The 18,795-nt window shown below is 39.9% G+C and overlaps 1 protein-coding gene across 4 annotated transcripts in view; it reads left to right on the forward strand.

The window, feature by feature from the left end:
• Nucleotides 1–15,437, forward strand: part of wu:fj29h11 (uncharacterized) — a 59,414-nt gene extending 43,977 nt beyond the window's left edge. For 3 of the 4 annotated variants that reach the window (XM_056770796.1, XM_056770798.1, XM_056770799.1), the window contains 7 exons: nt 987–1,132; nt 6,498–6,582; nt 7,650–7,767; nt 8,257–8,388; nt 8,606–8,824; nt 14,340–14,511; nt 14,592–15,437. In XM_056770796.1, the coding sequence (XP_056626774.1) occupies nt 987–1,132; nt 6,498–6,582; nt 7,650–7,767; nt 8,257–8,388; nt 8,606–8,824; nt 14,340–14,511; nt 14,592–15,183 (1,464 nt within the window). In that variant the 3' untranslated portion in view covers nt 15,184–15,437. The remainder of the gene's footprint in view (nt 1–986; nt 1,133–6,497; nt 6,583–7,649; nt 7,768–8,256; nt 8,389–8,605; nt 8,825–14,339; nt 14,512–14,591) is intronic. The other variant, XM_056770797.1, reaches the window with a different exon arrangement.
• Nucleotides 15,438–18,795: the final 3,358 nt, after the last annotated feature.

The following is an 18,795-nucleotide window of genomic DNA, read 5'->3' on the forward strand; positions in this document are numbered from 1 at the left end:
GGCACATGCTGAACGTGTTTTACCAATCACAACTGACTACACCATCTGACCAATCACAAGACACTAGGCTAGTGGATAGGAGGGGATTAGAGGGATGAATAGTGGAACAAATCATTTGAGAGTCAGTCAAGAAGTAATGTAAGAATAACTGCCTTTTATTACGACATAATAGTGTTTTTACACCTTCTATGTAAAAAAACTTGTTTGTGGACACTCCATAAACCAAAGTAAGACCTTAAAAATCCAATGTTACTTACTCTTTAAGTTTTAAAAACGCTGTATTTTCCACATACCGTGCAAGTTTGTATCTCCTCCTTGTCCATTCTCGCTGAAACGCACAGATTTTTTACAAAACTCACATCTCTGAAAAGCAAGATGTGCTATGATTGCTGCCAGTTAACCAGTGCGTAGTGATTGGGCAATACTGCAAGAGTGTGATGGAAATGTAACGCCTCTAACCATATTTGGAACATCAGGTTCCAAAGCAATTGTACTGACAGGTACGCCCACCGCGTATACATTTGGGCTACTGACGTAGATTTGTGGGGGTTTGGTGACACAAGGCATTTCAGGCAGGTCTGGGTGAGCAGTCGCTTATAGATAGAATGCATCTTTCGTATCGATGCTTACATTTTAGAAATTTTACGTGTCTAATACATGCATGGGAAACTTATAACACACCAAAGACACAGAAAAACACGTATTCATGCCATATGCAATTCAGAAATCAGACATCTAGAAATCTTTTTTTTGCCAATAACGCACACCCCTACTTGAGGAACATTCTTGTGAATGCAAACCCAGATCCGTGTCTGTTTCTGTGGCTCCTAGATACTTGCTGGTTATTTTATCATTTTCTTTTAGAGAGGAGTAGAATGAGAACATTTTTGTTTTGTTATGTATTCTGTACTGTATATTTAATCCTGTTTTTTCCCTTCTTTCCTGTATTGAAAAGTGCTATAAAATATGAATTGGGATTTTTACAGGTGGGCAAGCTGTATATTCATTATCGACTTGAGGTGTCCGAGGAGGACCCAGTATTTGAGAGTGAAGATATAATATGTTTTCTAGAAGATAAAAAAGAGCTATACATCCACAAAGATCATCTCTCAGCCAAACTGGACATCTGCAGGTACAGCATCTCTCCTATGTTACTGTGTAGTGTCAGGTTTTAAAAGATGTCCAATGATGTCTGCTCATGGGCGTAAATCTCATTTAACAGTAAGGGGGGACAATACACACACAATTTCTCAAGAGCAATTTTTGGAGGGGACACAAATAATACAGTCAAAATTGTACAAAACACAACACAAAGCCAAAATATGCATTAGGTTCATAGGTTTATCATGCAGATTTGCAGGCGCGAGTAGACTACAGGATGGGAGAGAAAAAAAAAACTGAAAAAATATTTTTTTTAACATTTTTTTTATCACTAAACTACTTTCATAAAAAGTTATAGTTGTGTATATACATAACTCCTGAATAAAAATTAAAATGTGTTTGGACTGATTTAAAAAAAAAGAGTTTTGAACAAATTTGATTGGTTTGTGGATAGTGAGCGCAAATGCAGGTGAAAAGCGGTTTTATTAAGCGAGTCATTGAGTCGTTCATTCAAACGATTCGTTCAAACGGCCGATTCATCAAGAATGAGACAGATGTTTGTGCATGGGTCATTGAATCCATGACTCAATCGATTCGTTCAAAACACTGAATCATTCAAAACAAGATTGATTGTTGCTGTGAGATGCGCTATGCTGTGATCTTTGTTTGGATTTATCGGATCTATTTTCGCTGCTAAAATAGACCAAAACAGTCATTATTTCGTCAAAAATGTAAGTGACTTACTATTAATAATTTGTTTGTTGAACTGTCATATGAAATCAATGTCACATTTTCAATCGTGAGGTGATGGTAAATTAAGTGACGGTCAATTGTCAGCTCTCTTGGTCGTCAGGTCGTGTGATGCATGTTGCTGAACTGCATTCAAAAGTTATAAATATAAAATCACCACATTTAACTGCACTATGTCAATTTAGTTTATTTGTGTGTGCTGCGCTCATAGACTTTAGAAAACGGCGCTCATTTGTTTGATTTCTCCTCGAGAAGCTGCGCAAGCCTCAAAAGTCCGAAACTGTCTTATTCGTTTTTTCATATTCGTCATTTGGTGGCTCTCAATTGTCAAAAACAACCCTCAAAATAATTGCTACGGATGCGAAAAATGCAGAAAATTGAACCATCAGAATTAATTTTTATGACGGGCGGAAGTTTCAGAGATTGCAAACATATAAAACCTGAGGTCCTATTTAGTTATATATATATAGCCTATATATATATATAAAACGAATAAACTAGTCAGAATATAGGCTACAGCTAAAGCTTTCCTTTAGTTTTTGTGAAATACACGCAGCCACGCACACAAAAAAACATTTTTAAATACATTTATGTTGTTAATAAATAAAAAACACTAAATTGTTGTAACAGCAATATCTCCAAGTTTTGTTTTTCACTGTAAAAATGTAATGATTTGCCAATGCAAAGAGAGTACTGCCACCTTTTCCCCCACTTCAAGCACTGCTTATAACACAAACAAATCATCCTCCTGGCGACTTGTTTTTGTCAATGTGACAAATCCAGTGAATTTTACTGTTGTTTTTGGAGACTTTTGTGGTGTTTGGAGACTCGAAAGCACGAGTCACTCTGCAGTTAGGCCTACTGTTCACAACGAGCAGCGGGTGCTGCCGTTAGCCCCTCTCCCGTCCAAAAGCACTTCAAGGCGGTCAGACTCTCAGTAGCCTCACGCAGCACTCAGAGCAGAGAGGAGACACACACCCCTCCGCGTCCAGGCTGCAAATGAATCGCGCATGCGCATGGCCGCCGCCGTTCCCGCCCTAGCTTGCAGAGCGGGTTGTAAATACAAAAATAAATAACTGCGATTTAAATTGACTCAAGACATAGCTCTCCATTCACTCTAGTCTAGTCTCTTGCCAAGTTCACTTGTGCCAGCTTTCGCTAGTCTGTTATCAATCTCGATTTACATAGGCCTTTACTACAAAACCCCAACAGTCTTTTTAAAGACTAAACCCACAAACATTTTTGTTAAAGATTAGATCAAATCTCAGCCCTTGCCAGTATTTTTTTTTAACTGCTAGGCAGTAGCTACACTTAGCTAAAACAACCCACACGACTAAGACACACACACACACACTACAATCTTTAAGTATTCAAATAAAATCTGAATTGTCTGCAAAATAATTATTTTGTTCGTTTAATTAAAGATCGTCCCTAAGTCCCGATTGATTAGCCCCTGATACGTCTCTCAACACAGCCACACACACAGTTGCATATTGCCTAAACTTTATTTAAAACACATAACAAAAATGGAGAAATTTCTTGTGCGGACCAACAAGCCAACCGACGCACCACCAGCTGCAAAAAAAGCTTAGAAGGTACGATGAAGCATACCTGCAGTTTGGGTTTACAGTTACGGCTGATCTGAGACCTCAGTGTGTCGTGTGTGCCGAGGTGCTGGCAAACGACAGTATGAAGCCCTGCAAATTAAAAAGGCACCTCGAAACAAAGCATCCTGGCATTAAAAATAAGCCAGCTGAATATTTTAAAAGAAAGCTTGATGGCCTCCATCAGCAACAGGCAACCATTTCAGTGCACAGCACTGTGTCTAAACAGTGTTTGGAGGCATCGTATGTAGTGGCCAAAAGAATCGGTAAACTGGGTAAACCGCATACAATCGCAGAGACTCTCATTTTGCCGGCAGCGCAAGACATGTGCAGAATAATGATAGGCGATAGTGCAGCAGCCAAACTCGGTGCAGTACCACTGTCCAATGACACAGTCGCTAGGAGAATTGTAGACATGTCCAATGATATCAGAGAGCAACTGATCGAGTTTGTAAAAAAGAGTCCTTACTACGCGCTGCAGCTTGACGAATCCACTGATATTGCTGGGCAGGCACAGCTCCTCACCTATGTCAGGTATCTACGGGACAAGGCGATTGAGGAGGATGTACTGTTTTGCCGGCCTCTTCAGTTGCACACTACAGGAGAAGCCATTTTCAATGTCCTTAATATTTTTATCCTTGAAAATGGTTTGGCTTGGGACCGATGCGTTGGCCTATGCACGGATGGTGCGCAAGCAATGACGGGGCGTGAGCGTGGCCTAGCTGCTCGAGTTCAGCAAGTAGCTCCACTTGTGAAATGGACACATTGCATGGTCCATCGCGAAGCACTAGCTGCTAAAAAAATGCCGGTTCTTTTTGACTCCGTGCTGAACCAATCCGTGAAAATGATAAATCTTATCAAATCACGGCCGTTAAACTCTCGCTTGTTTGGGGTCCTCTGCCAGGAGATGGGGTCAGGGCACGAACAGCTGCTTCTGCACACTGAAGTTCGCTGGCTCTCCAGGGGGCGGGTCCTACAGCGGTTGTATGAGCTTCGAGAGGAGGTGAAGTGGTTTTTGACAGAAATCAAATCAGATCTGGCGAAGCATCTGGATGACACTATGTGGCTTGCGTCTCTGTCCTATTTGGTCGATATATTTGACCGCTTGAATGGCCTCAACCTGTCTTTGCAAGGCCGCGGAACTCATATTTTGATCCTTGCAGACAAAGTGCACGCCTACACACAAAAACTAGACCTCTGGCATGGCCGCATCAGTCAAGGGAACTGCGACATGTTTCCCAGCCTTGCAGACTTTATCACTGATGCAGGCACGTCACACGATTTCTCATCCCTATTTCAATCAGCGTCTTAGCACCTGTCAGCAATGAGAAAACAATTTGCGACGTACTTTAAAGAGGATTATCGCTCTTTTGCGTGGGTTCGAGATCCGTTTGTGTGCACAGCAAACAAGCTATCAATTGATATGCAGGAACAGCTTATTGAGCTGAAGAGTGACAGTAGACTGAAGGAACTCTTTAACTCCTGCCCTCTTTCGTCATTCTGGGCAGCATTGATGCAGGAATATCCTGAACTCTGTGACGTCGCCATGAAGATTCTCCTTCCTTTCGCGTCGACATATCTGTGTGAGGCAGGATTCTCAAAAATGACTGCACTCAAAACGAAATACCGCAATCGTGCACAAATCGAGGATGATCTGAGACTATGTTTATCAAACATTGAGCCAAGAATTGGGGATCTTTGCAAGGCAAAGCAGGCTCAGGTCTCGCATTAACATCACGTACCTGCAAGCTTCTGTTACAAAATGCAGATGATACCTACTATTAGGCCTAGTAATAATAACCATAATAAAGCATACATTAATATCAGAGGTCTGGTGCAAATTCCCAATTATAGCAATAGCCTAGTAATGATAATAGGCCTATACTGATGATAATAATAATAATAACAACAACAACAACAATAAAGCATTTAACCTCATATAATTATATAGCAATAGCCTAGTAATGATGATAGGCGTACTACTACTCATAATAATAATAATAATGTCTGCAAGCTCACATTAGAAGTCTGGTTCTACTGCCAATTATAACAATAGCCTAGTAATGATAATAGGCCTACCTACAGCTACTGATGATAATAATAATAATAATGTGGGCCTAAAGATAATAGCCGGCCGGCCATCCATCCTTCCATCCATCCAAGGTTGTGTGGTGTGGGGGGGGGGGCGCTGGGGCCCCAACTGCAATGAAGCAGCTTTGGGGGGCCCAGCTTGCAAAAGGTTGAGAACCCCTGCTGTAATACAAGTGAACAAAAAAGCTTTTTTCAATTTATATATTTTTTGTCTCTTTTGTGACAATGAGTCACTTTTTAAACACTTGTTATCCTGACTTATGCTGCAACATCGTCTGACAAAGTCACCGTACATCGACATTAATGAGTGGTTGTTATTTTCCCCTGTAGTGCACTCCCTCTGAATGGCACGTTTTGTGGCTAATTGTGGCCGTTAATGTTCACATCATGCCAGGTCGCCAAAAATAAAACAATGCATGGGAAACGGCTTCGGCTTGATAGTTGCAGTGTGTGACGTCCTCTGTAACAAACTAACGTTTACTAGCCAAGTAACGTTTTAATTGCTAACATAGCAGATTCATGTAAAAATACATCAGAAATCAGCATTTTTTGGAACAACCAATTTATAAATCAACATCAACCACATTAAAGAGAATAACTTCATGTAGTGTAAATAAAATGTCCTTCTTACTGGAGTTCAACAATCACTGATGAACAGAGCCGAATACCTGACTTGAATGTGTTGTGCAATGCGCAGGTGAGATGAACGGGGAGAGCAGGCAGTGGGTAAAACCACTGCGAGAGGTAGGGGAACTCAACAGTTTCTTAACTTAAAACGCATTTTTGCGTTTGAATTTTCTTCTAGTTACACAATTAGTTTAGGTAAACATAAATATACGGATGGAGGGGGACGTATCCCCTCCGGGAATTACGCCCATGTGTCTGCTATAGAATGTTCTTGCGACAGAAATAAACAATTATTATTATTCATCACTGTTTGTGTTTTTGCAGAGAGCTGGTGAAATTGTTCACCACAGAAAAGACTCTTGGGAAAGTGCTGGAAAGCTTTCTGCTGGGCCTTGTTCCCTGGATAAATGTGAGTACAGAGTATCCTTGTAAAAACAAGTCATTCAAATGATTTGTTCTGTCAAACATGAGCCTGTAATTGCTTGTTTTTCCGGCAAATGATGGTGACGAAAGCTCCCGCAGACTAGAAACAAAATTTTTTTGCATTCTTCACCGGAACTTCCTGTATCATTTGCCGGAAGTTAGCCTCAGGTTCAGGCGCAGGTATAACGCAAGTTAGACATTAACATTATTAACGCTGTCAATATGGATATTTCTCTTAAACAAACGCATCGATTCGCTTCAGAAGACCTTTGTTAAGAACACAGAGCCGTTGTTTGATCAATGGATGCACTTTTTGGAGTTTAAAAAATTGCACCCCATTCTATCCCTTGGAAGAAAAATGATACGTGGTATTATAACTCTGACTGCATTGTTTAATTATTTACATAATTTAATCTGAAGCGCCAGACTTTTATTTTTTTACGATAGTTTTGGTCATCAGAGGGCCCTGAGGGTTTGCTACCACAGGATATATTGGCCCTGATCATCGGCTGTTTTTAAACTGTGAAAATTGCTTTACTCAGCCAATACTGATTATATGCCGATATATCGGTGCATCTCGTATGATGAATAATACATAAATGTTACAAAAAATACAATTATAAATACATTTGCATTGCTCTAAAACTAACTAAAATAAAACTATTACCTCTATTTTTATTTTAAATTAGTCGAAATTTATACAATTTGTAACCTTTTAAATCTTATTTGTTAAATGTAGTAATTTCCCAATTTTATTTCCCATGTAAAATTAAGCAAGTGTAACACTGTAAAATGTTTGCTGCCAGTTAATGCTTTGAAAAATGTAAAAACCTAAAAGTAAACTAACAATCACAAGCTAATGAAAACTAAATTAAATAGTCAAACAGACAATAATGATCCAGGTGTAATCATATTGCAACATACTGTATATGTGGCAGTTGTTGGTGTTTTATTTCCATTCAAAGCTGTTAAAGCACAATACACAAGAGGATGATTCCTCCTGCTCATGAGTCTACGTGACTTCTTATGTGTGTCTTCCTATGTATAACCCAGGACCAAGCTGCTTTGAGAAAGTACCTGGACAGGGAGATCGCTCTAGAACTCCCTCCAGATGAGGAACTGTGGGAGGTCCCGGCACCTAAGCAAGTGGAAGTAAAAAAAGAACATAATGGTGAGGCTCCAGCGCACGTCTCTGACATGAGCCAAAGGGACAATGAGTTCCCACAAATCTCATGCTCTTCCTCACAGCGGTTCATGTTAAGCACAGCTGCGAAATTAACGTCTCTCTTAATCCCTTTGATTTCTCTTTTCAAATTTAATCTGCGCCGCTTGCCCTCATTTCATAATTTCCCTCATACATGCACGTACCATATACATAGGATACATATGCTAATTGGGGTTTGTTTGCCGCACTGCTCACTGACATGAAAGCGCAGCTGTTGCCAGGGCGAGGGGGAGAGTTTTCTCGATCTCTCTCTCTACACACACACAGACACAATCTCTTCGCTCGGCTGCATGTGGGTCAGGACGAAAATTAATAATCACTGTAAAAACCTTATAACACACACAATAAAATTGACTGTTTCGGTATAAAATACTTATTTGTTACAGTTTGCATTTGCGACTGCAAAATGTTTATTTGCCGTATCTTTGTTTGCAGTGCCTGTGGTCCATCCATTTGGAGCTTTACAGGAGGTGGAAATGCAGACAGATCAGAATAAAGATGACAGGCTGGTGTCCTGGCCACCCAAAGCCTCTCTCAATAAAACAGGTGGAGGCAGTTCAGGTACAGGTGACCGCTAGAGAATCATAAATATATATGCAAAATTATGCTGTTGATAGATAATGTTATGGAAATTTTGTTGAATGTAAAAAGTTGCCCATTCTGATCCGATTAATAATATGAATATAAATATTGAGTCCTTTGACATGTGACCATATTCTAAGACAGACTTTGGTAGTGTCGACAATGATCAAGTTCCTAAAGCATGTACATTTCGTGAATTTAGACAGCCAGGCTGTTGAAGATGTGATGAAGATGTGGCCTCCTCCTGCTGCTCCTTCACCGGCTCCTGTAATGGTGACTGGTCATTCAGGTTCTGGAATGGATAGGAGCTCATCAAACATGAACGTCCATCAACGAACTGGAGAACCTCCAGTGCACGTAGATCTAGGACTTCAACACGTACAGGGTCCCAGGACAAGTGAAAGCATCTCACGCACAACTGGTCAGCACAGTTTCAAAAATTGTGTTCAGCACATATAGCCTTGTGGTTAGAGTGCTGAAATGTAGCGGCTGTGCACTCATGGCGAACCGAGTTCGATTCCTATCTCGAAGGTCCTTTACGGTGTATTTGATCTTAAGTTACTGAAAGAATGTAAACTTCTTATGTCCCCTTGTCTAAACAATATTCTACGGTTGAAGAGTCTAGTCGACTGAACACACAGAGTTTCAGGCCTGGAGACAAAGTTTGACACAGACACAAGTGCTTGTTCAATCAGAGTCCAAAGTTTATTGTATTAAGGACTAATATTTATATGCTTGAAACAGGAGGTGTCATATAAAACCACCAGAGTGGAAAATCACCAGACTTTCTGTTTAGTCTTTCCTCCTGAACAATCAGATATGATTACATATTTAATATTACAATAACAAAACAATTGTCCCTAGATATCATAAGGAACCTTGTGATGGAGAACAACAGATACTTATATCAACATAAGACAGCATAAGATACGATACAACTTTCAACGAGGTTAAACAACAAGAATGTAAGGCACATCTTATGTGAATAGAAGTTAATATTAATAGGAATGAATACGAATGAATACATATGATATATGAACTTCTTATTAAACACAGATGCAATATTTGTGGAGGACAGGACGAAATCCAGATTCTCACAGTTACTTATTTAGTCATCTTGACCAAGCAGCCACTGTATTTATTTAATAAAATGTGTTATGTAAAACACAGTAAAACAAGTTAGGCTCACATAAAATTTCAGAAAATGTGATATTTCTAAATAATGCTATACGATAATGCTTTAATGCAACACTATGTAGTTTTTCGACCTTGAAATAATGTCTCTAAAATTATTTCAGTATTTTAACAACTCTTAACCAGACAAATTCTACTGACGCTGCTGCCTGAGCAGCCTCATAGCAGCTACAACCACACTCTTTAAGTTTCGTTTTTCTGGTCTGTACACAAAGCCCCGCCCATCTCCTGCATGTGGAAGAGTGTGAAATGGTTTTCAAACAACGTTTCTGTATTCGCCAGTTCCATCAGCTTAATAAATAAATTCACATGTATGCCCACAGGGAAGCTTATACAGAGACATAATTAACAACACTGGTAACAGAATTGTGCCTATCAACCACAGGAAGGAACCTTATAGCAAAAGTGTGTAAAATCTATTTAAATGCCATGTCAAAGATAGAAATCACAGGGAAATTGATGCTTAAAATCAAACTTTGATGCTCATTATCTATACAATTAGATTTTGAGACTTCTGCCTGGACTCGAGTCAATTCAACTAAACTTTATTTATATAGCGCTTTTTACAATTTTCATTGTTACAAAGCAGCTGTACATGAGACACATTGAATACAAGAAAAACAACTAAAGGCATATACCTGTAAATACAAGAAAAAGGTGAAAACAACAAAGACAGACATACAAATGCTCCACACACACAATATGCATACATACTTACACACATTGACATAGACGCACACATGCAAACACACTCACACACTCGCACACACGCACAGTGAAAGCACACATAGGAGAGATAACCACATGTCAAATATTAAATGGAGTATATATTCTTATATACAATGTTAATTATGTCTAACTTCTAAATTCTAAAGCAGCCCCCCGGCCAGGCAAATAGTGCTAAACAATATGCAAACGGTGGCGAGGAACCCAAAACTCCAATCGAGAATAAAAACCTCAGGAGAACCCAGGCCCAACCAGGGGATTCCAGTTCCCCTCTGGCAAAAGCTGCTGCCTCTGCACAAGCTCAACAGTGCTTGCATAACAAGGCTAAATAAAAAATAAATAAACTTACGAATAAGGTAAATTATAGATTTAAGATTATCAGATGGTGGTCTAGTGGGGTAAACCACTGAACTGGTAAATCAAAAGGTTGCTGGTTCGATCCCAGCAGCCACCACCAGTGTGTCCTTGAGCAAGACACTTTACTCCATGGTGCTCCAGGGGGATTGTCCCTGTTATAAGTGCACTGTAAGTCGCTTTGGAAGTCGTCTGCCAAATGACTAAATGTAAATTAACAATCTAATAGCATTTGAAGTGTTGTAGAAAAATCGTGTCAAGTTGCCGCGTCCTTTATCCAGCTCTATCATCTCAGCTCTTGTTAGCTCATCGCTTCCCATTCTCAGCTCTGCCATCAGGTCTGGGCATGAACTGCATCCTGCGGTAACCTTGGAACAAAAAGACAAGACTGTCTGAGAGTAGAGTTCTGTTCTGCACTCTTTGATGCAATAAGTACATCGTTTTGTTGTTGGATGTGTTCCTGGTTCCGGTTGATCTAAATAATGCAGCCTAAATCCTCTGAGGATTAATATTATGGAAGTGTAGTGTATGCAAGATTAAAAAGATGCGTCTTTAGTCTAGATTTAAACTGACAAGAGTGTGTCTGCCTCCCGGACAGTGCAGGGAAGAATATTCCAAAGTTTAGGAGCTAGATAAGAAAAGGATCTACCACCTGCACTTGATTTTGAAATTCCAGGTATTACTAACTGACAGGAAGCCTGAGAGCGTAATGTACGTGATGGTCTGTAATACAATAGAAATTCATTCAAATACTGCCGCGCTAGACCATGTAGGGCTTTATAGGTAATAAGCAAGATCTTAAAGTTAATGCGATGCTTTATAGGTAACCAGTGCAAGGTTGACAGAACCGGGGTTATATGCTCATACTTTTTTGTACGTGTAAGAACTCGAGCTGCCGCGTTTTGAACCAGTTGCAGTTTTTGTAATAGGCCTGCAGGGCAACCACCTGAAAGTGCATTACAGTAATCTAGTCTTGATGTCATGAATGCATGAATTAATTTCTCTGCATCTGACAGCGACAGCATATGACGTAGTTTAGATATATTCTTAACATGAAAAAATGCAATTTTGCAGGTGTTGGCGACATAACTCTCAAATGACAGATTACTATTGAATACAACGCCAAGATTCTTAGCTAACGACGAGGTCTTTATGGAGCATCCGCCAATAGTTAAGCAGTATTCTTGGTTGTTACATATGGCGTTTTTTGGTCCAGTGAGTAACACTTCTGTTTTGTCCCAGTTCAGCTTGAGTTCTTACACGTACAAAAAAGTATGAGCATATAACCCCGGATTTGTCAACCTTGTACTGGTTACCTATAAAGCATCGCATTTACTTTAAGATCTTGCTTATTACCTATAAAGCCCTACATGGTCTAGCGCCGCAGTATTTGAATGAACTTCTATTGTATTACAGACCTCCACGTACATTACGCTCTCAGGCTTCCTGTCAGTTAGTAATACCTGGAATTTCAAAATCAAGTGCAGGTGATAGATCCTTTTCTTATCTAGCGCCTAAACTATGGAATATTCTTCCCTGCACTGTCCGGGAGGCAGACACACTCTTGTCAGTTTAAATCTAGACTAAAGACTCATCTTTTTAATCTTGCATACACTACACCTCCATAATATTAATCCTCAGAGGTTTTAGGCTGCATTATTTAGATCAACCGGAACCAGGAACACATCCAACATCAAATTATGTACTTGTTGCATCAAAGAGTGCAGAACAGTACTCTACTCTCAGCCAGTCTTGTCTCTTTGTTCCAAGGTTACCGCAGGATGCAGTTCATGCCCAGACCTGATGGCAGAGCTGAGAATGAGAAGCGGTGACCTGACAAGAGCTAAGAGGATAGAGCTGGATAAAGGACGCGACAACTTTGTTTTTTCCTACAACATTTCAAATGCTATTAGATTGTTAATGATAATCTTAAATACTTAATTTTTATATTTTTATTAAGCCTTGTTGTGCAAGCACTGTTGAGCTTGTGCAGAGGCAGCAGCTTTTGCCAGAGGGGAATCCTCTGGTTGGGCCTGGGTTCCTCTGAGGTTTTTTTTCTCGATGGGAGTTTTGGGTTCCTCACCACCGTTTGCATATTGTTTTGCACTATCTGCCTGGCCGGGGGGGCTGCTTTAGAATTCATACTTGTATTCAATGTGTCTCATGTACAGCTGCTTTGTAACAATGAAAATTGTAAAAAGCATTATATAAATAGAGTTGAGTTGAGTTGAGTTGAGTAGTAAAAAATTGTTACTCATCCCGTTTTTTTAATCAACTATGCATTCCTTTATTCGATGGAACTGCTGGGTTTCATGAGGCTTTAAGGAAATATAAAGTTGAGTATCATCAGCATGACAGTGAAAGCTAATTCCGTGTTGCTTTATTATATCTCCTAGAGGTAGCATATATAATGCGAAGAGCAGAGGCACTAAGACTGAGCCCTGTGGTACACCGTACTGGACTTGCGATTTGCGGGACACCTCGTTGTTTTTTGCTACAAATTGAAAACAGTCAGATAAATAAGACTTAAACCATTTCAATGCTATTCCATTAATGCCCACGTACTTTTCGAGTCTGTGTAGGAGTATGCTGTGGTCAATGGTCTCAAACGCAGCACTAAGGTCTAGCAGCACCAAAAACGAAATACAGCCACGGTCAGACACTAAAAGCAGATCATTTGTAACTCTGATCAAAGCAGTCTCTGTACTGTGACATGCTCGAAATCCAGACTGGAATTCTTCATTAATGTCATTCCTTTGAAGGAAGGAGCATAACTGAGTTGAAACTACTTTTTCAAGACCTTTAGATATAAAAGGTAAATTCGATATAGGCCTGTAATTCCCTAGTTCTCTTGGGTTTTTTGACAAGGGGCCTTATAACAGCCACCTTAAATGCTATAGGCACATATGAGTTAATAATAATAGAAGAGGATCTATAATTTCCGAGAGCATTTCTTTCATTATGTTTGTTGGTATAGGGTCTAGCACGCATGTTGTTGATTTGGATGATCTAATGATTTTAGAGAGTTCATCGTGATCTACTGTAGAAAATAATTGCAATTTCTCCTTAGGGGTGCTGTAGTTAGTATGTTCAGCGGGTTTCACTTCTGGTTGCATTGTTATAATTTTTTCTCTAATGTCTTGGATTTTACTAGTGAAGCAGTTCATAAATTTATCACTGTTATGCTGATAATCAGAATCTGAAGTCGAGACAACTTATTTTTTGTTAATTTAGCCACGGTGTTAAATAAAAACCTAGGGTTGTGATGGTTCTCTTCTATTAGTGATGAAAAGTAGGCGGATCTAGACGTTTTTTGGCATTCCTGTATTTTCGAGTACTATCCTTCCATGCTATATGAAATACCTTCTAAATTAGTTTTCAACGGTGTTGGGCTGCCATTTTTAATCTTTTTTTAAACACAGAGCAGCAACTGTGTCTAATGTTTCCGAGAAGGTAGAGTTAAAATTTTCAATAGTAATGTCAAGATCGTCATCGTTCTTACTCATGCTAGATATTTGAGACAATTCAGGCAGATTGTTGAGAAATGCATCTTTGGAGTAATCGTTCTACCATATTTGTAACAAGGAGTCACACATTATACATTTTGTATTATCCAAAAAAAGATGGTCTGATCATGTATTTTATTTTAACCCCATTTACAGATAGGCCTGGTCGCACAGAGATGAAGGAAGAGCTCACTATGCAAAACATGAAGGTTCATCCTCAACCTGTTAAGTCAAACGCAGATGAACCGGAAAAAACTCCCCACCACCACAAAACCAACCCAACACCTACAGCAGTCGAACAAGACACACCAGAGACTCCCACAACACTGTAAGTATTTGCTTCTATAATGATCACTGCTGTTGATTACTACTCATTTACACTTCATTTTTAAATTCTTGTAATTCCAGAGGCCATAATACAGCTCAAGTACCAGAGATGGTCTCAAGCCAGTTCCAGGGAGTCGAAACCCTACAGCGACCACTTGGGACTCTAGATAATGCAGTGTGGACCAAACCGATGGCTCCAGAGGCCGTCCTGGAGGATTTGGACCTGGACTGCACCATGCCCCAAACTCTGGTGATCTCTAAAGACTTTGACGATACAGCCTGTATTGGACAGTGGGGAGAGCAACTGGTTTTCTCCTTCCTCACTCACTGGAAAGAGAACGGAGGTGATTATGGACCCATTGATATCACCTGGTTCAATGAAAAAGGAGAGAGCGGCCAGCCTTGTGACTTCAAGCTTACGTTTGCAAATAAGGGCCCAAGAGCCGGCACAACAAGGGAGATCTTTGTGGAGGTCAAGACAACGATAAAGAGAGAGAGACATTTTATTCACCTGTCTGCCAATGAGCTGGATTTTGCACTGAAGGAGAAAGAGAGGTATCACATATATAGAGTGTATGGTGCTGGAGATGCACAGAATGTACGTCTGTGTCGTATTAAAAACCTCGCCCAGCATCTGCATTCTAAGGCATTAGAACTGTTCTTATTTGTGTAGCCTCTATTTTATAGATTATTTTACACTGATTATTATTCCCGCAGAATGTTAAATGTTTAGTGTTTCATAGGTGTTTTTAACTCCTAATATCTATATAATATAAAATAATATTACACAATTTTACTGGCCAGTTTCTATTCACTTGTTTGGTCATGTAATTGACCAAGTCTGTGCTGTTTTTACTACTAATTGGAATGTTACTTTTCCTTTTTGAATTGTCATTTACTAGTTCATTAAATAAATAAAGACTTTTAGAAGCGTCCGAAGAGCCTGTCTGGATTCATTCTGTAAAAATCTTGACAATATGCGTGGTCTTCAGTGAGGATCATGCATCTGTCTGAGAATATTTTGTTATGTGAATCTTTTTTCTCTGTAGAGCTGCACGCACATATTGTGAATGAGATGATGAAGCGTACAATTGTGTTCAAAATTATTCAACCCCCACTGAAATTGATTGTTTTGGTCGGTTTGACATTGATTATGATCATTCAGTCATCCTGCTTACAATTAAATCAAAGAGGCACGTGTAGGTCAGACACATATAACATAACATTTATAATGAAATAACCACAAATGTCTTTTCTGAGCTCACATCATTATCAGTTTTATTCAACCCCCAAGTGACATTCAATCTTAGTACTTAGTACAACATCCTTTTACAGTTATAACAGCTTTTAAACGTGAAGCATAGCTTGACACAAGTGTCTTGCAGCGATCTACGGGTATCTTCGCCCATTCATCATGGGCAAAAGCCTCCAGTTCAGTCACATTCTTAGGCTTGCGCACTGCAACTGCTTTCTTTAAGTCCCACCAGAGGTTCTCAATCGGATTTAAGTCTGGTGACTGCGATGGCCACTTCAAAATGTTCCAGCCTTTAATCTGCAACCATGCTCTAGCGTACTTGGAGGTATGCTTGGGATCATTGTCCTGTTGAAAGGTCCAACGTCTTCCAAGCCTCAGGTTTGTGACGGACTGTATCACATTGTCATCCAATATCTCCTGGTACTGAAGAGAATTCATGGTACCTTGCACACGCTGAAGCTTCCCAGTACCTGCAGAAGCAAAACAGCCCCAAAGCATGATTGACCCCCGCCATGCTTCACAGTAGGCAAGGTGTTCTTTTCTTCATAGGCCTTGTTCTTCCTCCTCCAAACATAGCGTTGATCCATGGGCCCAAACAGTTCTAATTTTGTTTCATCAGTCCACAGAACACTATCCCAAAACTTCTGTGGTTTGTCCACATGACTTTTGGCATACTGCAGTCGACTCTTCTTATTCTTTGGGGACAGTAAGGGGGTGCGCCTGGGAGTTCTGGCATGGAGGCCTTCATTACGCGGGGTGCACCGTATTGTCTGAGCAGAAACTTCAGTACCCACATCTGACAAATCTTTTCTCAGTTCCTCAGCAGTCACACAGGGACTTTTCTCCACTCTACGCTTCAGGTAGCGCACAGCAGTCGAAGTCAGCATCTTCTTTCTGCCACGACCAGGTAGCGTTTCAACAGTGCCCTTTGCCTTGAATTTGCGAATGATGCTTCCTATGGTGTCTCTTGGTATGTTTAACATATTTGCAATCTTCTTATAGCCATTACCCTTCCTGTGAAGAGTAATCACCTGTTCTCTTGTCTTCCTGGACCATTCTCTTGACCTCACCATGTTTGTAACCACACCAGTAAATGTCTAGAAGGAGCTGAGTATCACAGTCATTTTAAAGCTGCCTAATTGGTGCTTATAAGGCTTTATTGCTGCTCCCTGATATCCACAGGTGTTTTCAATACCTGATTGAAAACACTTCATTGAACCTCTGTTCTTCAGAGTGGTAGTCTTTAAGGGGTTGAATAATTATGTCAATGAAGAATTCACAAAAGAAACATTTACTACTGTATTACAAAACTAATTGATGTCATTTTAGTTGCATATGGTTCTTTAAGAAGTCCTTGTAGGATTTCATTCTGAATACAATTACAGATGTACACTAAATTCCCTTAAACCATTTACAGCATTGGGGGTTGAATAATTTTGAACACAACTGTACATATATTTTTATTTCACAATGAAATAATTTCGGTTCTGATTTGTGATTATTTTCTTAGCCACCTCTAAAGTGCCCACTCCTTTAATAATATATTATTGGAATATTTTCAGTTTCTCGTTTTTATAAACGGTTTCATCAGACACACGTCCCTGGCCCAAAGTTAACCACCGGTCTGTGCTTGTTGATAGTAATTTCATATTTAATTTATATGAATTTATACAAATATTTAAGTGTATATTAATTGTTTAAAAATTGACTTTATTAATTATTAATTATTATTATTTATTAATTATTATTTGCAAAGAATTATGTTTTAGCCACATTCAGTAATGCTTTTTTATGTTGTTGCCTCTGAAACTGTCTATACGCTTTTTTCAGTTTTACATTGGTAGCCTACAATTCCATCTTTAAGATCACTAGTATTATAATTAGAATTGTTTTAGCGTTTTATTGTTTTTTCAACTGTAGTGCTAGAAAAGGATTGCAATTCGTAACCTCACCACTTGATGCCGCGGGCAATCTCCACTTTGCTCCTTTAAAATATTACTATTTGAATTGCTGTGAAAACAAAGATAAAGTATTTATATGAATCATCCTTCATAATGTTAATTTTGTGTAGACCTAACAATGTCAAAGATGGAAATCCCAGGGAAAGAGATGCTTAAAATCAAACTAGGATGCTCATTATCTATATAATTAGATTTTGAGACTATTGCCTGGACTGGAGTCACACATGATAAATTTTGTAATATCCAAATTAAGGTCTACTGATCATGTTTATTTTTAACCTCATTAACAGCAGTGGCACCCTTAGGATTTTTTTATGATGTAGCACAAAGGGGCCAGTACAAATCTTAGGGTGACACATAATGGTTAAGAGTTTTGACATTTCCATTAATACTACTGGGAATTGACCGGTAAATCGAGAGCTACGCCTTACAATCTACGATCCTACTCTCACCTATGGTTATGAGCTGTGGGTCATGACCGAAAGGACAAGATCCCGGATACACGCGGCCAAAATGAGCTTTCTCCGCAGGGTGGCTGGGCGATCCCTTAGAGATAGGGTGAGAAGCTCGGTCACTCGGGAGGAGCTCAGAGTAGATCCGCTGCTCCTCCACATCGAGAGGGGCCAGCTGAGGTGGCTCGGGCATCTTTTCCGGATGCCCCCTGGACGCCTTCCCGGGAAGGTGTTCCGGGCATGTCCCACCGGGAGGAGACCCCGGGGAAGACCTAGGACACGTTGGAGGGACAAAGTCTCCCGGCTGGCCTGGGAACGCCTCGGTGTCCCCCCGGAAGAGCTGGAGGAAGTGTCTAGGGAGAGGGAAGTCTGGGCATTCCTACTTAGACTGCTGCCCCCGCGACCCGGCCCCGGATAAGCGGAAGAAAATGGATGGATGGATGGACTACTGGGAATATGTAAAGTGTTAAGTATTCTAATTTACTGGAGACGGATAGAAAAAAAGTGACTACAATTCCATTCCATTCCATTTTCTACCGCTTATCCGAACTGGATCCGAAGTGCCCCCCCTGACTACAATTCAACTCCGCAAAATTAAAATCCAATGCTTTAGCGAC

This window comes from Triplophysa dalaica, chromosome 17 (genome assembly GCF_015846415.1).
Source record: "Triplophysa dalaica isolate WHDGS20190420 chromosome 17, ASM1584641v1, whole genome shotgun sequence".
In the NCBI taxonomy this organism is placed as follows: domain Eukaryota; kingdom Metazoa; phylum Chordata; class Actinopteri; order Cypriniformes; family Nemacheilidae; genus Triplophysa; species Triplophysa dalaica.